The sequence below is a fragment of the Oncorhynchus masou genome, chromosome 30 (assembly GCF_036934945.1).
Source record: "Oncorhynchus masou masou isolate Uvic2021 chromosome 30, UVic_Omas_1.1, whole genome shotgun sequence".
Classification (NCBI taxonomy): Eukaryota; Metazoa; Chordata; class Actinopteri; order Salmoniformes; family Salmonidae; genus Oncorhynchus; species Oncorhynchus masou.
In genome coordinates, this window is record NC_088241.1 from 13,831,245 (window position 1) to 13,857,768 (window position 26,524).

General features: G+C 41.6%; 3 protein-coding genes across 4 annotated transcripts; all 3 read left to right on the top strand.

Moving 5' to 3' along the window:
- The first annotated feature begins 1,001 nt into the window (after positions 1–1,001).
- rnf144b (ring finger protein 144B) lies at positions 1,002–12,014 on the top strand. Its single transcript, XM_064948060.1, has 8 exons — positions 1,002–1,340; positions 3,905–4,234; positions 5,161–5,265; positions 6,187–6,247; positions 8,688–8,901; positions 9,839–9,968; positions 10,731–10,820; positions 11,012–12,014. Exons 2-8 carry the CDS (start codon positions 3,992–3,994, stop codon positions 11,192–11,194), a joined length of 1,026 nt encoding a protein of 341 aa, XP_064804132.1. The 5' UTR covers positions 1,002–1,340; positions 3,905–3,991; the 3' UTR covers positions 11,195–12,014.
- A 229-nt stretch (positions 12,015–12,243) lies between these two features.
- LOC135522102 (xylose isomerase-like) lies at positions 12,244–17,598 on the top strand. Its single transcript, XM_064948061.1, has 14 exons — positions 12,244–12,545; positions 13,852–13,928; positions 14,081–14,153; positions 14,349–14,464; positions 14,581–14,606; positions 14,776–14,913; positions 15,165–15,274; positions 15,382–15,477; positions 15,592–15,675; positions 15,880–16,006; positions 16,317–16,422; positions 16,544–16,726; positions 16,966–17,040; positions 17,169–17,598. The coding sequence occupies exons 1-14, from the start codon at positions 12,335–12,337 to the stop codon at positions 17,250–17,252; spliced, it is 1,506 nt and encodes a 501-aa protein (XP_064804133.1). The 5' UTR covers positions 12,244–12,334; the 3' UTR covers positions 17,253–17,598.
- A 1,170-nt stretch (positions 17,599–18,768) lies between these two features.
- LOC135522103 (squalene monooxygenase-like) lies at positions 18,769–25,875 on the top strand. 2 transcript variants are annotated; one of them, XM_064948062.1, is made up of 12 exons: positions 18,769–19,730; positions 19,908–20,163; positions 20,516–20,693; positions 20,919–21,015; positions 21,221–21,334; positions 21,536–21,707; positions 21,979–22,035; positions 22,210–22,305; positions 22,554–22,696; positions 23,175–23,271; positions 23,710–23,797; positions 24,670–25,875. In XM_064948062.1, exons 1-12 carry the CDS (start codon positions 19,455–19,457, stop codon positions 24,860–24,862), a joined length of 1,767 nt encoding a protein of 588 aa, XP_064804134.1. In that variant the 5' UTR covers positions 18,769–19,454; the 3' UTR covers positions 24,863–25,875. The 2 variants fall into 2 exon arrangements, with proteins under 2 accessions (XP_064804134.1, XP_064804135.1); XM_064948063.1 differs by lacking the exon at positions 21,979–22,035 and having other exon boundaries at positions 18,771–19,730.
- Positions 25,876–26,524: the final 649 nt, after the last annotated feature.

Consider the following 26,524-nt stretch of genomic DNA (forward strand, 5'->3'; position numbering starts at 1 on the left):
ATGAACTCTTGCCTGTCCCCCGACCTGCCTTTGCCTACTCCTTATGTTATAATAAATCTCAGAGCTCAACCATCTCCCTCCTGTGTCTGCATTTGGGTCTCGTCTTGTGCCCTTATAATGTAGATAGGAAGCTATTAAATTAACGCTGTAATAAGAAAAATATTTCTAGAGAATCGAAGGGGAGGAATTAAAAATGTATAAGAGAGGTGAAGGAACCCACTACCATTGTCTGTAGATCTGTAGCTCATATGGATAGGAAGGTATTGAAAGTTAGACCTATCACAAGAACTATGCCTATAAAATCAGGGAAGTACTGAACTGGAATTCTAATGAATGTAGCATGGATGAGTGGGGTCAGTTACTTCACATTATCTGGTTTTACATTTCCATTTCACATAGAAAAGAGGCTTTTGAAAAGTATCCTTGTAAATGGGTAAAATATAGTACCCTTAGTAGTTAGAGGTAACTAATAAAAATGCATGGCCCTTTAGTGACTGGAGGCCCTATGCAGTGTGTGTAATTGTCATATAGGGCAAACCCTCCTGAATTGGAATGCAAAAACATATATTTTTATCACCGGTATTGCACTTTTACGATGGTCCCTAAACCATCAGAGCGCCAGGAAACAGTATATTGCATTATTCTCGGCTCTCTGAAGGGAAGAGTTTGACTATCGGTAAAAACATAGTGTGTACCTTGCTCTCTACGGTCATCCAATCAATATATATATCACTCTCATCATCCTAGCACCTTCTGTCAGAAAGCTATTAACGACCAAATCCCGAATATCGAAAGTAAAAACACATTTACTGCGATATTCTACCCAACCAGGATATATCACAAGATAAGCTTCTGTGGATTTGTAACAATAAGATTCATTATGTAGTCAAAAAGGACGAACTCCTGAGGTGAGAGATGATGCTTTTAGGTTTTTGCTTTTGCTTTTTTTCTATGCAAGCCGCCAGGGGCAGACTAGAGGACATTCCACCAATAGCCTACCGCTTCCTGGTCAAGTCAGCAGCAGGCAGAGCAGCAAGAACATCGTTGGCGGAACAATACTATACACACACCCCCATCCTTCTGGAAACACCGGGACGGACTGTGCATACCAACACTGATTGCGTTGGTGACTGTAGGCCAGGCAGGGAGGTGTGTCTAGTGCAGTTGGAAGAAAGAGGTAAATGGGTGGTGCTTGTGTAAATATCGTGGCGACCGAGCGGATGTGTTTTGTAGGTGACTGTATCAACAGATGTGCATGTGTCCTAGTAAAAGCACTGCGGCTTTTAATCTGGGCAGAAGCAGCTCGTAGGCTACACGAAGTAGGGGACCTGACCGAGGAGGTAGGTCTCTCTCTCTTCCCCCCTCTCGTTCTTTCCCCCCTAGTGTTTCCTTATTTATTGTGACATTTATTTATTGTGTGACATTTAAATGTCATTTTCTGTGTAAGGAATGGTTTAATGTGCGTATGTTGCAGAATTTCAACGTGGACCTATGTCAGTATAGCTACAACCTTGGAAGGTGAAATTGTGCCAGTCAAGCTCATCTTGTATTCTTCTGTTGTCTGCTACATGCAAACAATGAGTATATTTCAGATTATTCCTCTATGAATTCAGGATGAAGAATATACTTTATTAGGGGGATACCCTCATATAAAGAGGTCGTCACTCCCATTTAGTGTAGTTTAACATGTACTACAACATAAATACAGTATTTGGTAATAACACAGTAATAAACAAATTATGGTTGGTTTGTTTATTTGATTCATTGATTCATTAAAACAGCATTTTCATAGAAATTGGAGTAGAAACAATTTGAAATTTAGACCCGCATTAACTGCAGCAAGATGAATGTCTTTCTTTCTCTCACTCTCTCTCGTTTGCTCTCGCACACACACACACACACACACACACACACACACACACACACACACACACACACACACACACACACACACACACACACACACACACACACACACACACACACACACACACACACACACACACAGGATTGTAAGTCCGGTAGCATAGGCCCAGGCCCAGCTGCCTCCTTCTAACAGAACACAGCCAGTCACTCTGTATGTATGGCAACTATTCAGCGAGCTGAGCTGATTTTCCATTTCTGCTTGTGTGCTGGACAATGAGGCTTTGATCCCTGGCAGGCATTCACCCTAGACTTTGATCCATGGAGAATGCCTACAGTATGGTTAGAAACAGAACTCACTGTAATGTGAAATCTGTTATTAGTCAAAGCAAAGGCCTTATGGTTAGTTAATAAAAGCTTGTCTACATCATGATGACGGTATAAACATGTTTGTTGTTGTTGTATGCTACAAGCTAGCGGTTCACTCCAGCTGACCTCCATACTCCTGATTGCTGTGTCAATGGCTGGATCCAAACACTCCAGTGACATTGGCAATCTTTTCCTCCATTTGTGTCATTTTGCAGGTTGCAATATTTCATCAAGATAGCAAAAGGGTGAGGAACCTTCCAGGCAGAGAGATAGAGGAAACTGATAAAGCACCATTGTGTCGTAATGCAAAATAACAAGAGTTTTTATTACCGGTAATAACAGGTCTGTTTGTTACTGCTACCTTCCTGTTATGGTTGTGCAGGATCGGCAGACTAACAGACTGACAGACAGACAGACTGACAGACAGACAGGCGGGCAGTCTTACAATCTGATAGGCTGAAAGACTGACTCTGACGAACAGACAGACAGTCAGACAGAAGTAAGTAGCATTGTCGGATGTCTTCACCCTGCTCTCCATTCTCCACCACAATGCAGAAGGGCTTCACTCCTATGGGACAGAGAGAAAGAATGACTGTGCAGAAATAAAATGTGCACATTGAAGTGCAAGTATCAGTGTTTTGCACATGTGCCATAAATCAATGTTAGATAGAGGAGCACAGTAAATTTAGGACAGTGATGTTGGCTCTATTGATTTGGCTGGTATACATTTGCCTACCAATTTAAACAGCGACTGCATTTTGTGTGGAGAATGAGAAACTGTAGATAGACACATGCATAATCAACAGCTTTTTAGCCACTCATTCTGTCATGCTAAATCTATTTTAATACTTAATTCTTTATTTTTACTCATTGGATTTGAGGACAGAGAAATTGGTTCTGGGTTTGTACTCGTTCACAGGGCCCAACACCAGATGACCTGAGCTACAGTTAGACCTCTTAGTTAGACTTTGTCCTCTTCTCTAGCTTGGATTAGTCCAGAACATGTGAAATGGGTCAATCGGCAACAGCACCACGAGTTTCCTGCTCTTCAAAGAATTCTGAAATTAATATTTTCCTTCTGGCGAAACCTGAAAGATACATTTTATTGGTAAAAGGGATAACACCTCTTCTCTTGTTCGTCTATTGCAAAGACGCAAAAATATTACCCATGATTTTGTGTTGCGCTGTAGAAGTGTTGCACCGTAGATACCAATATAAAGCAGCCATGTTACCAACGGCTACACACACTAATACTGCTGGAAGGAGGGGTGAGTAATGGCTCCTCTGTTCATTAACAGGAAGTGATAATTATATGTCTGGGGCCACATCCAAAATAGGGCTCTGGTTAAAAGTAGTGCACTATTTGGGAAGCAACCTGGAACTAGTCTATAATCCTCTCAGCTGTTTTAAACACAAATAGATGATGTGGGGACTGGCGAGGCTATCAGCTGTTTTAAACACAACTAGATGATGTGGGGACTGACGAGGCTATCAGCTGTTATAAACACAACTAGATGATGTGGGGACAGGCGATGCTATCAGCTGTTTTAAACACAACTAGATGATGTGGGGACTGGCGAGGCTATCAGCTGTTTTAAACACAACTAGATGATGTGGGGACTGGCGAGGTTATCGGCTGACTGCTTGTCTTCTGTTCTCCACCATCCTCCAGATCATGGAGCACAGCCCTCCACACTTCCTCCAGCAGAAGGGCTAAGAGAAGCTTCCAGGCAGTGCTGACTGACCGCCCTGCTCCCCCATGGCCAACAACAGCAGTCCAGACCAGGGTCAGGGCCCCATAGCCAACAGCAGTCCAGACCAGAGCCAGGGTCAGGGCCCCATAGCCAACAGCAGTTCAGCCCAGCCTCTGGGCCAGGCCGGGGCTGTAGTGGCCTCCTCCACCCAGCCTGATGTGGTGGTCTACTGCAAGCTGTGCCTTAGTGAGCATCCCTCAGCAGCAACCAGCACGCTGCACACCTGTGACTGTGTCTTCTGCACCCCGGTAGGTAGACAGCACAAACCTGCCATAACTTCTCTTCTCATATCTGATACTGGGCAGGAAAATGCCTGTATTTTCTATTCTCCCTCTATTTTCATTCAACAAGACTCAGCTTTCAAACAACAGGACATATCTATCTGCCGAATCAAAATTATATATTTAATCACCGCTTTCCTGAAAGCATTTAGTTTCTCTTTCACTTTTATCTCTGGCAGGCAGTACTGTAGCTGACTTTCTATTGATTGGTGTTCAGTCAGCCTGTATCCATCCGCACTGAGGTGAAGGTGATGTGCCTTGACACGGAGAGTGATATATCCTGGCGTGGGGTTGGTTGGCAGGTGCTAATCTCTGCCTGGCTGCTGGCGTCGCTCGTAGCAGCAGTCTGAGTTGCTAGGCCAAGGTCAAACATAGGGTGCATCCCTACGGGCCTGGAAAGTAGTGCACCATATAGGGAATACGGTGCCATTTGGAACACAGCCATAGAGAGATACTGTCAACACAACACTGGTTACCACTTACAATAAACCCCATGCCTTCTGCATTCTGCTGTTTCTACAGTAGCTGGGTGAGGCTTGGTGTGACTCTTCTGACAAACAAAACGGCAGGTTTTTGCATGAACAGACTCGCAGGACTGCATTCTTTGGCTGCCTTGTCTTTAGCATCAAATCGTTTGTTAGAGAAGAGTCTAGTTCAAGTGCTAGTTACTGTATATCTCAGATACTGTCAACATCAATCCAGGGCCACTTTTAGTTGGTGAACGTTGTGGAGAGTTGACGTGGTTCCTTACTCTACATGGCTACAGAGAAGCATGTTTCTGAACATTTCACAACATTGTGCGTTGCTGAACATGGCCCTGCTCTCTGGTTCTGTCCATAGACATACATATTATTCACATCTGTGTTTACGTCATTGGTTGTCTGTCCCCTCAGTGTCTGCAGCAGTATGTTCAGCTGGCCATCCGGGAGGGTGGGGGAAGCCCAGTCACATGTCCAGACATGGCTTGTCAGAGGACAGGAGTCCTACTCCACTCAGAGGTACTAGGCTTATACTAGATGTTCTACTGTGCTGTTCTACTGTGCCTGTGACTCAAATGACACCCTATTCCCTTTATAGTGGACTACTTTTGACCAGGGCACATAGGGAATTATATAGGGAATAGGGTGCCATTTTGGACACATTCAAAGAACCACTGGTACACATCAATGTTTAGACCATTTGACTATTACACTGCTACTTTGCTATTACACTCATATGTATTTGCCTGTTACCACTAGTAGGGTTGGGTACCATTGGGTAAGATCAATTTGCCAAACCTTTCTACATCTTACATCCTTTCACCACACCTTGAACTTGCAAATGTCATTGTCAGGTGTAAATGGTAAATACTCTACAGCACAAGCCAATGTAGTGTTGCGTTCAGGTCAGAGAGTTTGGTAATCAACCGCTCTTCTCTTGAAATGATTATCCCTGGTTAAATTCTGCATTTCTATAGAATGCAATACATTTCATTTATGTGGAATGCATTATATTAAAGCCTGTTCTCAGATTTGTTTGTGACAATGACCATAGAAGTTGGCAATACAGCATAAACTGATCTGGGACCAGGCTGGTCATCCTTTGATTTCAAATCAAATCAAATTTGATTTGTCAAATACACATGGTTAGCAGATGTTAATGCAAGTGTAGCGAAATGCTTGTGCTTCTAGTTCCGACAATGCAGTAATAACCAACGAGTAATCTAACCTAACAATTCCACAACTACTACCTTATACACACAAGTGTAAAGGGATGAAGAATATGTACATAAAGATATATGAATGAGTGATGGTACAGAACGGCATAGGCAAGATGGATGAGATGGTATCGAGTACAGTATACAGTATATACATAAGGTGGATTTAATGACATAATCACAGACGTGATCCATTCTGTTATTTTTTTGTGTTGTTTTGCAGATCGCCTGTTTTGCCCCTGCGGATCTGGTTGAACTGTACCAGCGGCTGGAGTTTGAACGAGGTACGGTACCGTTCATTAGCTTTAGCATGCTGGTGAGGTGACTGGTGACGGCTGTCACGGCAACCAGGCTATTTCAGGTCTGGGCCATCTGGTGGCAGTGAGCTGAGCTGATCTGAGCCTGCCTCTATTATCAACATGCCTGGCATATTGTGGGGTTATAGTACCGAGAGAGACTCCCTCTAGTCCTTATCTTGACTCCCTCCCACGCCATCCCAGTCCAGCTAAAAGGTTCTTGTAACTCTAGTAGCTACTAGACGGTTCGTCAAGATACCAGATTAGCATAAGGCGATTTATAAATAGCAGTTGAATAATTACTATATATTATGAAGTTGTTGTTGCTCTGTCTGTCTGCTGTTTTTGTTGGTTAAGAAATATGGTTGGTTGTTGTTGGCTTTAGTTTAGAGACAAAAGTCATTTCTGAGAGCGTGAAGAGAAGAAAACAGTGTAGAAAAAGTCCCAGCTGGTTTGACATTTGGTTGGTTTGCCTTGAAACAACAACACACTGAAACCAATATTCGTCACCGTTCAGTCATAAATCAAAAACCTTAAAAAATTGGATCTAGGACAATTCTAACAAAGTGCACAAAATATGTTGTTATGGTGCTCCGCTGATAAGGACAACATGAAAGCAGTTATAAACCCCACTGAAATCCCTGCCCTGGCACATCTAGGATAAGCAGGCCTACAGTGCCTTCAGAAAGTATTCACACCCCTTGACTTTTTACAAGGTGGGATTCAAATGGATTTAATTGTCTTTTCTTTTCAACGATCTACACAAAATACTCTGTAATGTCAAAGTGGAAGTATTGTAACATTTGTAAAAAAAAATGTAATAAAAGAGACTAATATATCCTGATTACATAAGTAGTTAACCCCCTGAGTCAATACATGTTAGAGTAACCTTTGGCAGCAATTACAGCTGTGAGACTTTCTGGGTAAGTCTCTAAGAGCTTTGCACACCTGGATTGTACAATATTTGCACATGATTCTTTAAATAATTATTCAAGCTTTGTCAAGTTGGTTGTTGATCATTGCTAGACCGACATTTCCAAGTCGTGTCATAGATTGTCATGCCGATTTAAGTAAAAACTGTAAATAGGCCATTCAGGAACATCCAATGTTGTGTATATTTGTATATTTGGCCAGTTTTTGGTTATTGTCCTGCTGAAAGATTAATTTGTCTTCCAGTGTCTGTTGGAAAGCAGACTGAACCAGGTTTTCCTCTAAAATGTTCATGTGCTTAGCTCTAATCTGTTTAATTTTATCCTAAAAAACTCTCTAGTCTTTGCCGATGACAAGCATACCCATAACATGATGCAGCCACCACCATGCTTGAAAATATGAAGAGTGGTATTCAGTGATGTCTTGTGTTGGATTTTCCCTTGACATAATGCTTTGTATTTAGGACATAAAGTTAATTTCTTTGCCACATTTAGTGCCTAATTGGGAACAGGATGCATGCATTGAGATATTTGTATTCTGTACAGGCTACAATGTTGTTGATCCATCTTCAGTTTTCTCCTATCACAGCCATTAAACTGTAACTGTTTTAAAGTCACCATAGTCCTCATGGTGAGGCACCTGGGCGGTTTCCTTCCTCTCCAGCAACTGAGTTAGGAAGGTGCCTGTATCTTTGTAGATCTGGGTGTATTGATACACCAAGTGTAATATTCAATGTCAGATTATTTATTTTTTACCCATTCACTGCTCGACTGAGGGATCTTACAGATAATTGTATGTGTAGGGTACAGCAATAAGGTAGTCATTCAAAAATCATGTTAAACACTATTATTGTGAGTCCATGCAAATTATTATATGACTTGTTAATCAAATTTTTACTCCTGAACTAATTTAGGCTTGCCAAAACAAATGGGTTGAATACTTATTGACGCAAGACATTTCAGCTTTTAATTTTAAATTTAAATTTGTACAAACTTCCCAAAAATATATATAATTATACTTTGGGGTATGGAGGCCAGTGACACAAAATCTCAATTTAACCAATTTAAAATGCAAAATGCAGGCAGTAACACAACAAAATGTAGAAAGGAGATCTGCATGGAGGAATGGGCCAAAATATCAGCAACAGTGTGTGAAAACCTTGTGAAGACTTACAGAAAACGTTTGACCTCTGTCATTGCCAACCAAGGGTATATTACAAAGTATTGAGATAAACTTTTTTTAATGACCAAATACTTATTTTCCACCATAATTTGCAAATAAATTCTTTAAAAATCCTACAATGTGATTTTCTGGATTTTTTTTTCTCATTTTGTCTGTCATAGTTGAAGTGTACCTATGATAAAAATCACAGGCCTCTCTCATCTTTTTAAGTGGGAGAACTTGCACAATTGGTGGCTGACTAAATACTTTTTTTGCCCCACTGTACATACATGGACATACATGTGTTTATGTACATTATTGGTTTGATATGTTTCAGGGGTGCAGCTGGACCCTAGTAGAGCATGGTGCCCGGTGCTGGAGTGCCAGGCTGTCTGCAGCGTTGGGCCCAGCTCAGAGGGCCAGCCTACGTCCGTTCCCTGTCCAGCCTGCCACACCGTCTTCTGCTCTGGCTGTAGAGGGCCCTGGCAGGACGGGCACACCTGCCCCGATCACCAGCCTATGACATCATCATTGCCTGCCTCAGAGAGCAGGTAAGTCAGTCACAGTCAGGGCACCTTGGTGGTAAAAATATTGCTGATTGAAGTAGTAGTTGGCAGTACTGTTGCTAGTCATTTTGGAAATAAGTCAAATGAACAATTTGGTAAGAGTGTCTTGGCCTTTTGGACAAGCGAGCTACACCCAGTGCCATTTCTAGTGTGCTCAGTGTGATCCTCAGATATTCTGTCAGTGTCCCTCTCTCTATACAGTATTCCACCCCTTCCACCCTTCAATGTGTGTGTGTGTGTGTGTGTGTGTGTGTGTGTGTGTGTGTGTGTGTGTGTGTGTGTGTGTGTGTGTGTGTGTGTGTGTGTGTGTGTGTGTGTGTGTGTGTGTGTGTGGTATTGGAAGGTGTGGAGGAAAGCTTAATGGAATGCCATTGTATCCCTGCCATAGAGGGGAGTCAGTCAGTGAATCTACTTCCGTTTCTTTGGTAACGCGAAGTGCCTCATGTACTGGAGGAAATGTCCTTGAATCGATGGATTTAATGTACTGAAGTATAACAGCATCAGACAAGACCAGAAAGTGTTCTAAAATCTTAGATTTGAGCCCCAAAGTCTGAGAGACAGAATGCCATTTTGATGTTGTTGTGGGGGATTAACACTATTTGTTCATTTAGTAATACAATGCAGTTAATTCAATCCCTTCGTACCATGGTATTCAGTCAACTGGTTTCTTCTCCCCAAATAAATTAAGTTAAGCCGCCAATTAACATTAGTGCTAAATAAAGATACCAGTCTGTGCCTCAGCTCCCATGATTTAACCCACCATATAATTATATTTACTCTATAATGTATAGATATTATTAACATTCTTATTCTAATTCTGTCTAAACCCACTCTCCCTCACCTCCCCCACCACCTCTCCCCCTACCTCTCCCCCCATTTCCCCCACCTCTCATCCACCTGTCCCATGGGGCCGGTCATGCAGTGACTCTGATCTGCCCATCAAGCAGTGCCCCATGTGTGGTGTGTACATCGAGAGGAACCAAGGCTGTGCCCAGATGCTGTGTAAGAGCTGCAAACACACCTTCTGTTGGTACTGTCTGCAGAACCTGGATGTAAGTCCACATACAGTTATAAATGCTTCAATAAGTCTGAACCTACATGTTGTATGTTAATGGTGATACTGTATTCCTCTATGTTAAGATGAAATATTTCTGATGTTGTTATATGTTAAGGTGATATATTTCTGAGGCACTATGATAACTGTTGTTATATGTTAAGGTGATATATTTCTGAGGCACTATGATAACTGTTGTTATATGTTAAGATGAAATATTTCTGAGGCACTATGATAACTGTTGTTATATGTTAAGGTGATATATTTCTGAGGCACTATGATAACTGTTGTTATATGTTAAGGTGATATATTTCTGAGGCACTATGATAACTGTTGTTATATGTTAAGGTGATATATTTCTGAGGCACTATGATAACTGTTGTTATATGTTAAGGTGATATATTTCTGAGGCACTATGATAACTGTTGTTATATGTTAAGGTGATATATTTCTGAGGTACTATGATAACTGTTATATGTTAAGGTGATATATTTCTGAGGCACTATGATAACTGTTGTTATATGTTAAGGTGATATATTTCTGAGGTACTATGATAACTGTTGTTATATGTTAAGATGAAATATTTCTGAGGTACTATGTTAACTATTGTTATATGTTAAGGTGATATATTTCTGAGGCACTATGATAACTGTTGTTATATGTTAAGGTGATATATTTCTGAGGCACTATGATAACTGTTGTTATATGTTTAGGGTGATATATTTCTGAGGTACTATGATAACTGTTGTTATATGTTTAGGGTGATATATTTCTGAGGCACTATGATAAGGGGCCATGCAGAAACAAGCTGGGCCACTCCCGAGCCTCCGTCATGTGGAACAGAACACAGGTGAGGTGACTCTTCTCATTTTACACTCCAGTAAACCAGGAAATCTGTGTTTTGCTATATCAAGTTTTCTTGTATGCCTGAATCAACAGTCATTGGCCTGCCATTTTGTATGTGACGTTCACATTTATTGGCCTCCTGCTAAACACCCTGTGTGTGCTATTGTGTGTGTGTAAACCTTGTCCTCTGGGCAGGTGGTGGGCATCCTGGTTGGCGTCAGTGTCATCATGCTGTTGGCCTCTCCTCTCCTCCTGCTGGCTTCACCCTGCGTCCTGTGCTGCCTCTGCAAGCCCTGCCGAGGCAAAAAGAAGAGGACGAAGAAGAAAGAGCTCACACAGACAGACATACAGCCAGAACTCAGTCCCACCAAGTCATAAAGAGACTGCTCCTTCTTCTCACCATGGTATGGGAATAGATCCATTGAGTCAGTTCAGGCACTGATTTTAATTCATGAAGGGAAACATCTTCATTGAAAAGAATGGGGTAATTTTCAACTCATTAAATTTTAAATAATGTATTGAATTGACAGAATTGAAAACTGACTAGTACCCTGATTCCCACCACCTCACACACACATACAGTACAGGACCACTGTCTACCACCCTCATGTGCCAAACGTCACGATGCCAAACCAGTCTTGTTACAGTAGGTGCACAAGTGCCTCCATCCTACAGTGCCTGGTATTTGGTGGTATTTGTTTTGCCTTCCATTATATTATGCAAAAGTGTGTGTTGTTTATGAAAAGAATGACTGTAAGTAACGTAAGTAACATCCTTAACCAATGCAAAACATGGTTTCATAATGTGCTGTGGAAACTGTATTGGGTACTGGGAGAAAAATGTGTACATCCCAAATGGCACCCTATTCCCTACATAGTATACACCGTTTGACCAGTCCCTGGTCAAAAGTTGTGCACTATCATGGGAATAGGGTGCCATTTTGAAAGTAACCAATGATATAGGGCTTTAAAGGTGCACATAGAAATATTTTCTGCTGCTGACAGATTCCACCTGGGATTCCAGACCAAATTTCTGTTGGATTCTATATACTACTACTACTATAATGTATGTAAATATGTATTTATGGAATAGTGTATATGGTGTTGTCTTGTTTCTACTTTTTTTCGTTGATGTTTCTGCATCAGATATTTTGTAAAAGATCAATTGTAATTGAAATAAACAACAGATATTGAACATGCCCTGGCTGCATAATATTATGTCTTACATGTTTGTTTGCACATTGTTATATAATCTCGTTTACCCTGATTTATAACATGACCTTTCGAGATTCACCCAGTCATAGTTCTGTTTGTCTTCATAATCTTGCTACTGAAGACTAGAACTGTAGTAAATGGAGCCCTAAAGAAGTCGTACAATGTGAATGACTGCAATAATGTTGCAATGTATTGATTAGCCTATCAGATCCAAAGTCTACCGCGGAGTTTGGGAATGACAGTTAGCGTTGACCAAAGAAGACGGAGATAGAGCTGACTAGTCTGGGTTTTGAAAGGCGGTTTGATGCTGTCAAACGGGACCAAAAAATACTATTTTGACAAAAATCTTAAACGGTTATTGTTCTGCTGGTTTCCAGAGACACCATGTGGTAGATGTGAAGATTGCGTTTCTTATTTTCATTCAAGACGAAGTGGAACTTCGAGAGGAAAACTCAGAGATGATCTGAAGTTCTTAAAAGTATTTGACATCGCTATGGAAACAGAATTCTTTGCTGGTAATCATTCTTTGCTTCAATTATAGAACACTTCTTCCTCAATATCGGTTTTATATAGGCTTTAAGTCAGTGGCAATTGACCATGCAAACAAAAGCTGAGATTGGAAGTTTCATGCATTCACCAAAAAATAACTGAAATTGTTTTTCGTCGTGCATGGCAGTTAGATGCTTTATAAATGTGAAGTTTCTGCAATATTTACAGGGAAACCCGATTTTCCAAGGTAATGTTTTATTTTTTGCTTGATTCTGCTCTTCACTCCGTTATCAGTTTAGCCTACATTTCACTGATCTTTTTTATTTGTGTCCTTCAAAGCAGCTGTCAATGATCACGTTAGGCTGCGTTTCATTAGATTTTTTTTAAGGCGGTTTGATCGCGGGGGAGGCACGAGTAATGCCTGCAGTTTTCGGTTTGGATATTTGTTTCAAGTGTTTTAGTCTATAAATACATCTCTTTGCTAAAATTCGTCATCTCTCCCATGTCTCATTGGACTAGTAGTTGTTCTGAAATGTTTATTGCTTGCCTACATTTAACTCCCTATATGTTTAATATAACACACATACATTAATTATTAATTTCGTTTGCTTCTCCTGGCGTGAAGTTTGTTCTATATAAAGTATTTGATTCTGATGTGTGCCACAGACAGTATTTGACTCTAGCCACAAAATTAAGGACATTTGAAGGGGGGAGGGTTTCGGAAAGACCATTTTCTTGCCTGCCGAAATCCACATTTCAGAACAACTACTAGTCGAATAAGACATGGGAGAGATGACGAATTTTGGCAAAGATATTTATTTATAGACTAATACATTTGAAACAAATAGCCAAGCCGAAAACTGCAGACATTACTAGTGCCTCCCCCGTGATCAAACCGCCATAAAAAAATATCAAATGAAACGCAGTCTAACTTAATCATTGACAGCTGCCTTGAAGACACAAATAAAACATGCTTTCTGCTATTAAGACCAGTGAAATGTATGCTAAACAACGGAGTGAAGAGCAGAAATCTCAACTAGCAAACAAGTCGCAGCAATGAAGAATTGAGTGTGTGCACGTTCACTCGAAGGGGGAGAGAATTCTGGCAGGGGGGAGATTTTCGGCACAACACGGGTACTCATTTTGGGTGCCGGTAGTGTTTATATTTAGGTGCAGCAGCGCCACAATAAGTTTGAGCCAATATTCTATAAGAGGAACAGGAGATCAAGCAGTAGAACATTTGAGGTGCCGGTACTCAATTCCCGTGAGCTCCTTCCCAAATCAAGCACTGTGTGAGATTTTAGTTCTGGGTTAACCTAATGTATCACACAGGTATTCCGAAGATTCCTTATATACCCAACGCTGGAGCTCGAAACGTCTTGTGTTTCCAACACTACAATGCAGACGAAGTAGGTGTGGCAAACATGAAAAAGAGCTGTGTGTGTCATGGAAGTGTCTGTTGTCTTTCTGTTGCACAGTGAGACTCTACCTCCTTTACACACCTGAATGATCCCAACTGAGGTTTTCCCAGCAGGCTTCATATAACTGTTCACCTGTGCAGGTGCTGCTGGGCAGACGTATGGAGGACTGGCTGAGATTCTCAGTATGTTACTGGCACTCCTTCTGTGGGACTGGTAATGAATGTTCACATTGATTGCTTCAGGTCACTCTCATTTATACTGTACATAGACTACAGAAACATTTGTACATTTAATTCAATAAAGCACTGTCTCTTTCATTAAAAAAAACAACCCCGATCTCTCATCATGGGTCTGTCACGATAACTTCATGTGATGTATTTTGTTTTCCTCCATTCGACCCACCACCAGGTGCCGACCCTTTTGGGTTCCAGACACAACACAGACCCTGGAATGAGGGTGCTACCCCCATGGAATGTGCCAAGAAGAGACTCCATGCAGCCTTTGAGTTCTTCACCAAACTTGGTGTGAGTGAACTTCCACCCAAATACTGTACCTTTTAACATTTTGTCTTTAAGAATGTACAGCTTTAATTAAAAAAAAACATCTAACCCATATAGATTAATGTGTATGTTATTTTCAGGTGAAGTACTACACCTTTCATGACAGGTATTGTCACATTGTTCCTATAGTATCAAATCAATCATCTTCTTGGTAGTCGGTAGAGACATGGATAGAGTGGCCATTTATGCCTTGAATAGGTTGCACCGTCCAAGATGCTTGGTCTAACTGTATACTAACTGATCTATGTTACCCTCCTATCCATCCTGTTGTATAGGGACATGTCCCCTGAGGGAAGCACTCTGGAGGAGTCCAACAGCAACCTGGATGAGATGACAGACCTGGCCCTGCAGCTGCAGAATAGGACTGGGGTCAAGGTGCTGTGGGTCACCTGCAATCTGTTTGCTCACTCAAGGTCTGCTTTCCTCATCAAGCTTAGTCATTTTTACACTCCAAGGGTTATTTTTACACTTCAAAGTAGAAGAGATGATAATCTGTTGTAGGCTGTATAATAGAGGATATATGGTATATTATTGGCTATGTGCATTGTTTTTCACAATATTTATGTCTAATTGTCCATCTTTCACAATGAAGCCATCTCTTTGCCATTCGACTTGGAGCCTACATTTCTTTTAATTAATGTTGTATTTATTGCTAAAACCATAGGTACATGAATGGAGCAGCAACCAACCCTGACTGCCATGTTTTGGCCTATGCTGGGGCCCAGGTGAAGAAAGGACTGGATGTAGCCAAGAAGCTGGGAGCAGAGAACTTTGGTGAGATGAGAGAAGAAATAATATCTCATAATTTACCACCATGATTTCACTGACCCTGTCTTTGCTACCACCTAACCTGGTGCATGTATTTTTGTCTCCTTGTGCAGTCTTCTGGGGCGGCAGGGAGGGTTTTTATTCGATACACAACACGGATGTTGGCGCTGAACTGAAACATATGGCAAACTTTTTCAAAATGACTGTCAGTAAGTAGCTAGCATTGCTGTGTGTGTAATACATTGTTACCATAATACTGTACCAACTTTTAACTGTCACCTACCATTTTCAGATGATAATCTGATTGTATTTTTGTATATCAGAGTACAAGGAGAAGATAGGGTTGAAGTGCCAGTTCCTCATTGAACCCAAGCCCAAAGAGCCATGCAAACATCAATACGACTATGGTAAGGCTTTTAGGTGTATAACACAACATTAACATAATGTACACATCCTTACAATGTGGTTACTGTTGAACTATGGAGGCCCTCAAGAGTCAGTTTATCTGCATTACTAACCACATCTAAAAAATTAGATGCTAGAAAATCTCTGATGCCTTTAATTTCCATGTTACATTGCTTTGAACATGTTGCTGTTTCACCTTTTTATAGATGCAATGAGTGTCATAGGCTTCCTGAAGCATTATGACCTGGACAGCCATTTCAAACTGAACATCGAACCCAACCACACCACTCTGGCTGGGCATTCCTATGAACACGACGTCGTCATGGCCTCTGTGTAAGTCGCCATGTTGACTTTCACGTTTCCCAAACCGACCCCCATCACCTGCTCTCTACCTTGATGGACTTGTGTAGGTCTGAAGAGATTTGATAGGTCGAATCAATATGTTAATTCTCCACCTTGCCCTCTGATAGGGTAGATGTAATGATAGGGGAGGTATAATTTTCACCATATTTCTTACACCTTTCAAAAGTGCATAGGGGGTAAGGCCTAGTGGTATTTTTTGGACAGGGTAGTTGATGTCATTCCTGGTAATCTGGATGTTCCAGTCCAGTTAACCTAATAAGCCTGTTGTTCTGGTGTGTAGGTTTGGCATGCTGGGCTCTGTGGACTCCAACACGGGTTCTCCTGACCTGGGCTGGGACACAGACCAATTCCCCATGGACATCAGGAACACCACCATGATAATGAAGGTGACATAGGAGATAATGGACACACACACACAATTACTAATAAACAGTTATTTCATGATGATACCTATCAGAATGTCAGCAGGTAAGAACGTAAGACAATGTATTGTTTTATCCTCCCCAGACTGTGATAGAGCAGGGTGGTCTGCAGCCGGGGGGTCTGAACTTCGATGCTAAGGTGCGTAGGGAGTCCACGGACTTGGAGGACCTGTTCATAGCCCACGTCGGAGCCATGGACGCCTTCGCACGCGGCCTGAGGAACGCGGTCAGGATCATAGAGGAAGGAGTTATCACCAGCATGGTCAAAGTAATGAGGCATCATTTTCATTCGTTCACGTATTCACTTAATCACTGGGATGGTCAAGGTACTAAGACAATATATAAATTAATATGTTCATTCGTTCATGCACTTAACCTTATTTTACCAGGTATGTTGGCATTGCAAGGAGACAAAATGTAGTATATGTGCTAAAGAATGCTTATGTATTAGCTAGCTATGCTCAAGCTGTATAAGCTTTCCCACAAAACATTGCTGTCTTCTGACAGGAGCGCTACATGAGCTTCAGCCATGGGATTGGTCAGAAAGTAGAGGATGGCAGCACCTCATTGGAGGAGCTGGAGGTGAGGTCACTAGTGGAATAACAACATAGTACCATCTCTACAGCACTCATGTGTTTGTAACAACACTGTTGATTCAATGCTACCAAATAAGTATAATGTTAATGGCAGTTTTTGTTGTTTATTCTCAGGACTTTGTCAAGCAAAATGGGGAGCCCAAAGTCACATCAGGCAAACAGGAGAAATATGAAACGGTCTTTAACCACTACCTTTGAAGACATGTGGTGAAGTCTTGTTTGACCACGAAATCCCTTGTCCTGAGTGGTATATCCAGACCTTTCATAATAGTATGCTTAGAGAGTGATGTAGTTTCACATGACTAACTATTATTACAGTTATAGTATAAAGAATTAATCAGTGGAGGAGTCTTGTGAATGTGGACTATTTTAATGCACACTCCTGTAATGTTGACATATGATTAGATTATGAGGCCATCAATAGAAAGACCAGAAATATGAATTTAATTTAGTATAAATTACATGGCATTTCAAATACTGAATTAAGGAATTAACTAATTGACCAGTTTTTCATACTTGGAGTTGAATAAAAAGAAGCAACCCCTATTGTGTCAGTGCTTTGCATTACTATTATAGTTATTAAAATAAATATATATATATAGTGTTGCTTTTTAGCTTCTAATGTTAGAGTAACATTAAAAAGGTTGATGTCTTGGCCAAAATACTTTAAAAAAACATACAATATTTAATAAGGCTGCCCAACATAAATCAATCAAAGATATAAAGCCCTATGTCAATGTCACTAAGTGCTGTACAGAAACCCTGCCTAAAACCCCAAACAGCAAGCAATGCAGATGTAGAAGCAAAGTGGCTAGGTTAAACTCTCTAGAAAGGCCAGAACCTAGGAAGTAACCCAGAGGAACCAGGCTCTGAGGGGTGGCCAGTCCTCTTCTGGCTGTCCTGGGTGGAGATTATAACCGAACATGGCCAAGATGTTCAAACTTTCATAGATGACCAGCAGGGTCAGGTAATAATAATCACAGTGATTGTCGAGGGTGCAACAGGACAGCACCTCAGGAGTAAATGTCAGTTGGCTTTTCATAGCCGATCATTCAGAGTTAGAGACAGTAGCATAAAAACTGGAGGCTTACCCTGGAGCTGTCTGGAGACACTGTGGCCCTGTCCGACGATACACCCGGATGACCTCAGAAATAACAATACATGTTTGTATTAATATCCTCACAATCCTACATAATCACCCCAAGGCAAAATACCGGCATGTAACACAATCCATAAGAGTTATTTCCTATGTCTGGCAAAGAGTACTGACTTTGATCCGGTTTGGTAACTTCCTCCATAGTGTACAATTGTAGACTAATAGACACCTTTCCAGTATACGACACACTGACAGTAAGAAAGCCATCGCCATCTGCGCGCATTCAACATAGCCTACATTTACGTTTGTATTACTTCTTAAAATAACTTTTTGGGGCTCTCCATAAGCTTACAATTATGTTTTGATTCTTGCTTGAACAGTCGCTAAGATTATTTGGTTGTGATAGTTGCAAAATAGCTATTTTGGATGCAGCAGTTGTTAGCTAGAATGCTAACGCTCATTGATATTGGCTATAGCAAAAGCCATTTTACTGGTTGAAGGTGAAGTGTAGTATAGTATAATGCTGGTAATTTGCGATGAACCTAGCATTATTATTAAGCAGGGCATTCATACAAGGTTTCAAATCCAATTATAATCCAAAAGTAGTATGAAATGCACTCATAAGCAACAATTAAATATAGTCTTTTCCCCCATGTTCTATAAGAACTTCCCCTTGATCTGCCACTAACTTTCGCGTATCGCCATCGCCAGGCAATGTTTGCAAACACAGAAACCTGTCCATAAGACACCTTTCCAGTGACATCACATCATACTATCCTCTCTCAGCCAGCGCTCCAACCAGCAGCCGAGGATTGGCCAATGGCCAGATAGCGTGAGCTCTGCTCACCGATGTGCTGTTCCTGATTGGACGGTTCAGATACAGAGAGGGCGGGACACCAAACCTGCGAACCAGAAGTTCCTACCTATCTCATTATCATATAATATTTAGCATCCTCTGAAACCATCTGAAATGTCTGGTGGAATAATTGTAATGGTTTTGAATACTTTTCTTTTTGATTAACGGATATATTTGAAATATTACTAGGCCTACGATCTGCTAAAGCAACTGAAATAGGATGCTCAATTGTCTACGCCAGTAGATGGAATATTTGCTATTTTTGAAATAACTGTTGAACTGTGATAATATTTTATTGCGTACTTTATTCTATTCCATGATCTCGGCTACTTTTTGTTTTTGCAATTTAGTTTCAGGTTATATGTTAGGAAACATTCTGAGCAGTGGTAATTTATTGAATGAGTTAGCCTATTCATTTCAAGTAGCCTAGTTTAATAATATAACAAATATGTGGACTTTTCTTGGAATTGCAAGTTTCACCTACATTTATAAGAAATGCGACGCAGTTTTGGAGTATGCTCACAAAGAGATAATCCTGGCGGCTGTAGTGTTCTTGGCAGTGGGAATGCTGCTATCCTATGTCAGGTACCACGGACATACATGCAAGGTACCCCAAATTCTACAATTACCGCTGGAACTTTTATTATCCCTACCGGTCATCAATACATTTATACCGAAACCCTCAGCTGTCAGGCACAGGAGTGGAGAGAGCGCGTCAACGAAGGTGAGTAATGATAACTGTACAATCTGTTGACGACTAAAAACAAGAAATAAACTAGAATATTGGCCGACTTCATTATACACTATACACAATAAAATAGTGTCCAATTATAGTCCAAAGAGTATTTTTTTTTTTTTACCTTCTATGGTAAAAAAACAACCTAGCTTTCTCTCTAAACAGGGAGGTGGCAGGAGGAAAAGAGTGTGTTCCTCAGCCATGGAGAGCCCCCCAGCAACAGGGGACTCTCCTGCATCTCAGGAGCCGGATGTGATCATAGTAGGGGCGGGAGTCCTGGGGTCGGCCATGGCTGTAGTGCTGGCCCGGGACGGCCGGAGGGTCACTGTGATAGAGAGGGACCTGAAGGAGCCTGACAGGATAGTGGGAGAGCTGCTGCAGCCTGGTGGATACAGGGCCCTGCGAGAACTGGGAATGGAGGGTGAGTGGTCTCTGGAGCATGGACTACAGATATTTTAGTGTGGGGTCTACATGTAAAAAGGTGATAGCGTGGGGAAACAACCAATGGGCTGACTCTCAATAAGCCCTTTCATTAAATGGGGGCTGTGTTCAACGAGCAAGGCAGGACCTATATAGGGCTTATGACAACTTAATAAAGGCCCTATAAAGGCTTTAAAAGTTGTTTGTTTAAAGTGGGACCAAACAAACTGTAGCAAAGACACCCAAGTCCCTATTTAATGTAAAGACATTCTTTTTTGCCACTAAAGACCTGAGTTAAATGAATAATGAAAAGTGTTTCATCACCCTTGCCTAACCCTGGGCTCTCCTCTCAGATTCAGTGGAGGGGCTGGATGCCCACGTGGTGAACGGCTATGTGATTCATGACATCGAGAGCAGCACAGAGGTGGAGATCCCATATCCCCAGGCAGACAGCAGTATCCAGTGTGGCAGGGCCTTTCACCACGGACGCTTTATCATGGGCCTGCGCAGAGCCGCCCTCGCTGAGCCAAAGTAAGGCTGGGAGAGAACCTTCACTATACCTGTTGGATATGTCATTACTATCAATAAGGCCACATGTTTTTCCTGACCACATGACCAGGACCAACTCCAGGGTTTAGTTCTTATAGGCTGATTATCCTTTTCCTTGTCAGGTCATGTGATCAGAAGAACCTGTCCCTATTAATACCGTCACTATAACTACTGTTTCTTAATAACTGGTACTTTGCTCTCCCCTAGTGTTACGCTCATAGAAGGCACCGTGTCCAGCCTGGAGGAAGAGGATGGCTGTGTGACAGGAGTGCAGTACAGGGACAAGGAGACAGGAGACACAAAGGTCACCTCTAAGCTTGCGATGCAGTTTATACTCTGGTTCTCTCTAGATAGCCGTTGCTGTGTAAAATAGCCCCATGCTGATACTTACAATTACACTTGACAGTATTTACACCTATTGATTAGCAATTCACCAGGATCCATTGATAAGACAAGCAGTGTAACAGATGTGTTTTTAACTGTTGTAATTGTGTTAACCTGTCCCATAGGAGGTCCATGCAGCAGTAACTGTAGTAGCTGACGGCTGTTTCTCAAAGTTCAGGAAGAGCCTGGTAGCTGGGAAGGCCCAGACCTCCTCTCACTTTGTTGGATGTATCATGAAGGTTTGTTCAAGTATTATATTGAATGAATGAATGAATGAATGAATGAATGAATGAATGAATGAACGAGCGAATCAATGAACCGACCGACCGACCAAACAACTAACGTGTCATTTAGCAGACACTTTTTACCAACCAACCAAACAAACTATTGATAGATTGCAGTCAGACTAATGTATTTCCTTTCTGTCCTCTCCTTGTCAGAACTCTCCCCAGTTTAAGCCCCACCATGCTGAGCTGGTCCTGGCTAACCCCAGCCCTGTCCTCATCTACCAGATCTCCTCCTCAGACACCAGGGTGCTGGTGGACATCAGGGGAGAGATGCCCAGGAACCTTACCGAGTACATGGCTGAGAAAATACACCCACAACTACCAGGTAAGGAATTTAGGGTATACAGTATAGAGGTTTAAACAGCATATCTTTCCCATGTGTTCAACGTCCCTTACATTGTATTTTATTTATTTATATATTTTTTTCCTTTATTTAACTAGGCAAGTCAGTTAAGAACAAATTCTTTTTACAATGACGGCCTAGGAACAGTGAGTTAACTGCCCTGTTCAGGGGCAGAACAACAGATTTGAACTTGTCAGCTCAGGGATTCGTTCTTACAACCTTTCAGTTACTAGTCCAACGCTCTAACCACTAGGCTACCCTGCTGTATGGAGGGATGGAAGGATGGCCTCGGGCCTCGTGAGACTTAAGGGCAAGCTAACCATATCCACCACCAATGTAAAGCACCCACATGAATATGTGCTTGAGAGCTTCAACACACAAAGAGTAAATGACGGCATTATGGGTTGATTTCAGTTCTTTATCCACCCATCTTTATGGTGATGAATGTGTGACCTCAGACCTGACTCTGTTGTCTCTTCTCTAGAACACCTAAAGGAGCCGTTCATGGTGGCTCTGCAGAACGACCGGCTGAGGTCTATGCCAGCAAGCTTCCTGCCTCCGTCTCCAGTCAACAAGCCAGGTAGGACACAAGTACTGACCACAGTGTTGGGCTGTGTCCTAAAGGGCAAATGGAATAGGGTCCCATTTGGAACGCAGCCTTGGAGAGTTCAATGCATGGTCGATAAACTATTTTATCTTTAGCTAAGTAGCTTAAAAGCCTGATCAGATCAGATATTTTGCTGAAAAAGATGGTCCCTCTAGCAGTGTAAATGTGTAATGTTAGTGAGGTGTAGACTGGGGCTAACATGGGCCTTTGTCCTGTTCTAGGTGTGCTCCTGCTGGGTGACGCCTACAACATGAGACACCCTCTGACCGGAGGAGGGATGAGTGTGGCCCTCAACGACGTCCTGATCTGGAGGAGCCTGATGAAGAACATCCCTGACCTGTACGACAACACAGCCATGCTCCAGGTAAACTCACATCCCTAATCTCATCCCCCTTTCTTATGATTATTACATTTCCATGACATTTTGGTCATCTTATCCAGAGTGACTTACAGTCAGTATTATGTTAATGATTGGACAGTGGGTATTACAGAGAAGGGATAGACAGTAGAGGGGTTCAGACAGAATGGCCGACCAGGGGGATATGTGGTCCGGAGTCAGCTTCCACCAGACCAGATTCCGCCACACACATTATCACTGTTTGAATGGCCTTGGTTGGAATGTGTATTGTTGTTTTGTGGAATGTGGGTCCATATTGCATTGCAATCACCTGCTACCACAGAACGTTAGGGAGTTTTTTTTATGTGCGCCACAGGGCATATTGTTTCTGTAATCCGCAGTGTTGTAGTAGTCAAAGGAATAGTTACAGAGCAATGTTAGGATTTACTGCATAAGGCTGAAATATAAAACATCTAAAAAATATATATATATTTTTTCATAATAGGCAAAGAAAAAATTCCACTGGGAACGCAAGTCATCACATTCCTTTGTGGTGAATGTGTTGGCTCAAGCCCTGTACGAGTTGTTTGCTGCAACAGACAGTGAGTCTCCTTCTCTGTCCTTTTTACTATCCCCTGCCAACACATGATGGATAGAATAAGGTCATACATGGTTATGCCAAGTCTTTTGGTGTATTATAACGACATTATAATGCACTATACCTGTAGGATTTAATTAAATTGTTGCCAATGTCTCTACTTCAATCATTTGTTTTCTAACGGTACAGTACTTCTTCTCAGTACATGTCGTATACCTTAAATTACTGACACTAAACACTTAGCTAGGGCGATTATAGCAAACAGAGAGGCACATTTAGGAGATATTCAGAATAAATGATTTCTGCTGAAATAATTTTTAGTGTTAAGCTGTGGATTTTACCAGCAGGGTACTACACTGAGATATACTGTACCATTTAGCATAATCTCCTTCATGGCTGACATGCATATTCATATGAGCTGTTTGGTGTTTGTGTCTTTCAGATTCTCTCCACCAGCTGAGAAAGGCATGCTTCCTTTACTTCAAGCTGGGTGGGGAGTGTGTCAACGGTCCCATTGGTCTTCTCTCAGTGTGAGTCTCACTAATGTGTTTGACACACTTTAAAAACTGTTACAGTTGATCCTTGACTGTGTATGTCAATGTGATATTCCCCATTCAAAAAATAGCCCAAAATATGTGTGTAAAATATTCATAGCGTGTACAAAACAATAGGAACACCATCCTAATATTGAGTTGCACCCCCTTTTGCTCTAAGAACAGCCTCAATTCGTTGGGGGTATGGACTCTACATGGTGTTGAAAGCGTTGCACAGGGATGCTGGCCCATGTTGACTCCAATGCTTCCCACAGTTGTGTCAAGTTGACTAGGTGTCCTTTGGGTGGTGGACAATTATTGTTACACATGGGAAACTGATGAGTGTGAAAAACCCAGCAGCGTTGCAGTTCTTGACACTCAAACTGGAGTGCCTGACACCTACTACCATACACGTTCAAAGGCACTTAAATCTTTTGTCTTGCCCATTCACTCTCTGAATGGCACACACACAATCCATGTCTAAATTGTCTCAAGGCTTAAAAACCCTTCTTTAACTTGTCTCCTCCCCTTCATCTACGCTGGTTGAAGTAGATTTAACAAGTGACATGAATAAGGGGATCATAGCTTTCACCTGGATTCACCCAGTCAGTCTATGTCATGGAAAGAGCAGGTGTTCCTAATGTTTTGTACACTCAGTGTATGTAAATGTTTACTGTATGTGCACCTGTATTGACATTAGAGGACCACATTGGAAATAAGCCTTCAGCCCTTATTGTGTTTTTATCCTCAATAATATGTTATGTATGTAATGTTGTCTCCGGCTTGGGCCGCCTGCTACTATTAATGATCAAATTCAATCAATCAGTTGTCTATGGTCTTAATTAGATCTCAATCCATTCTATTCCCAGGTTGACGCCCCATCCGATGACTCTGATTGGACACTTCTTTGCCGTGGCCTTGTATGCCATCTACTACAACTTCAAGTCTGAGTCGTGGTTCACCAAACCCCGAGCCTTATTCACGAGTGGAGCTATCCTGTACCGCGCCTGTACCGTCATGTTTCCCCTCATCTACTCTGAGTTCAAGTACCTGGTGTACTGAGCAGTGATCTAATCTGAGCCCTAACTCAGTGGAACGCACACCAGCCTTAGACAACAGGGTCGTATTCATTAGTGCACAAACGTAGCAAAACATTTTGCAATGGAATACGAAGATGTTCAGGTTTGCCCCTACCCTCTTTCTGCCTGTTTTCTTCCAATTAGTTTCTTGTGAATACATTTACTGAGCAGTGCCATCACTGACCCCTGGTGGAGAACACACACACCACCAGCCTTATGGTGACATGACATACAAACAGTACAGTGACCTAAAGATACACTAAGAAAGTGTAGTTAACTGTCAAGTCAATTTGGCTGTATGTATGATTTATATGAAACCACTTAGTTTTAGGCCAACAATTCTGCTTTTTTGTTGGATGTGGGGAGGCATGCCACTTTCTGTCCAATGATGTAATTTCTGGACAATGTTTCTGTCCATTTACGCCAGGGATCCCTTTTGTCTCAAGCACACCCCTAGAGGCAAAAGTTCTGTATAGCCTCTTTAATATTACACCATCCTATCTTCACTGTCAACAGGGATCTTGTACAGGTCTCTAAAGTGACCATTATTCAGTGCTGAAGCCTTTGACCTTGATCATGTCTTTATCTCTGCCCAATGATAAGACGTCTTCTGAGGACGAGGTCTAAATTGACGATGACAATTTTTTAGTAACGCCTTGTATATTCAGAATTTACATCACAACCATGCATTTACGTAGTGTAACAGACAATGCGTAAGAGGTTTGCGTTAGCAACTCTTAATTGCAAATAACCAGCAGGACTGACGACAGGTGTCTGTTTAACCACTTTGCTGCTAATTGAACATAAGGACAAAACATGTCCTTCCTGCTTGTGTTCTTCTCTCCATGCCAATGGCTCAAAACACAGTTGGCTCTTTGTCTACCCTTATTCCAAACGAATCCTTATTTTGTTCTGAAAAAGCATGTTCCTTGTGCATTATTTTAACTGTACATGTACAATCAAATAATTATGTATTAAACTGTTTGATTGGTTCAAGATCACCTGTCCTTAACTTTTGCCAAGTTATAGTTTTCCTGCCTTAAATGGGGTTTTACACATTGTGACAAGGGATCCACCCCAACACATCTCTAGTACTTGTTTAAAAAGTAATTCTTCAGTTGTGAACACCTGCTGGAATAAAAGCGTGACTTAATGCCTGTCTGAGGATTGGAGTGTCTAGAAATCACAAGTGACACACATTCACCCTCCTGTGTGGCTGGAGGAGGGGAGGGTTGCAACACAAACAAAGAGCACAATGAGATGGGAGCTGATTCAGTTCCTGGGATAGTTGAATTTAGCCCCACCACAAAACAAGTCCCTGACCAATGGTCCACTGTCCCATCCATCTCTTCAGCATTTAGGGAAGAATTCATGACAGAATTTTACTGTGTTGGTGAGAATATTTACTCTGAATTGTATTTGGTTTAATAAATGAGCCATTATGGAGTTAAATATTGTCCTTTGGAGACATGTTTTATCTTTACAAATCGACCCACTTTAAAAAAAAATAAACAAGATGAATGTTACTAAGGTGATGACCAATAGTCCTGAAGAGCACTAATACAAATGTCCACTAGGCGGCACTCTATACAATCAAAAAGTTCACGCAAATGCTGGAAGGAGGGGATTAAAAGCAATACAAACT

What these genes read in the sequence shown, in the direction of transcription:
- LOC135522103 (XM_064948062.1), top strand. Translation starts at nt 19,455, where the DNA reads ATGTGGACTTTTCTTGGAATTGCAAGTTTCACCTACATTTATAAGAAA. An exon ending in GCCGCCCTCGCTGAGCCAAA is followed by an intron (nt 20,694 to 20,918) that starts GTAAGGCTGGGA and finishes GCTCTCCCCTAG; the next exon opens with TGTTACGCTCATAGAAGGCA. An exon ending in GGGCCTCGTGAGACTTAAGG is followed by an intron (nt 22,036 to 22,209) that starts GCAAGCTAACCA and finishes TCTCTTCTCTAG; the next exon opens with AACACCTAAAGGAGCCGTTC.
- rnf144b (XM_064948060.1), top strand. Translation starts at nt 3,992, where the DNA reads ATGGCCAACAACAGCAGTCCAGACCAGGGTCAGGGCCCCATAGCCAAC. An exon ending in GAGTCCTACTCCACTCAGAG is followed by an intron (nt 5,266 to 6,186) that starts GTACTAGGCTTA and finishes GTTGTTTTGCAG; the next exon opens with ATCGCCTGTTTTGCCCCTGC. An exon ending in GCGGCTGGAGTTTGAACGAG is followed by an intron (nt 6,248 to 8,687) that starts GTACGGTACCGT and finishes GATATGTTTCAG; the next exon opens with GGGTGCAGCTGGACCCTAGT.
- LOC135522102 (XM_064948061.1), top strand. Translation starts at nt 12,335, where the DNA reads ATGCTGTCAAACGGGACCAAAAAATACTATTTTGACAAAAATCTTAAA. An exon ending in TACTACACCTTTCATGACAG is followed by an intron (nt 14,607 to 14,775) that starts GTATTGTCACAT and finishes CCTGTTGTATAG; the next exon opens with GGACATGTCCCCTGAGGGAA. An exon ending in TTATCACCAGCATGGTCAAA is followed by an intron (nt 16,727 to 16,965) that starts GTAATGAGGCAT and finishes GTCTTCTGACAG; the next exon opens with GAGCGCTACATGAGCTTCAG.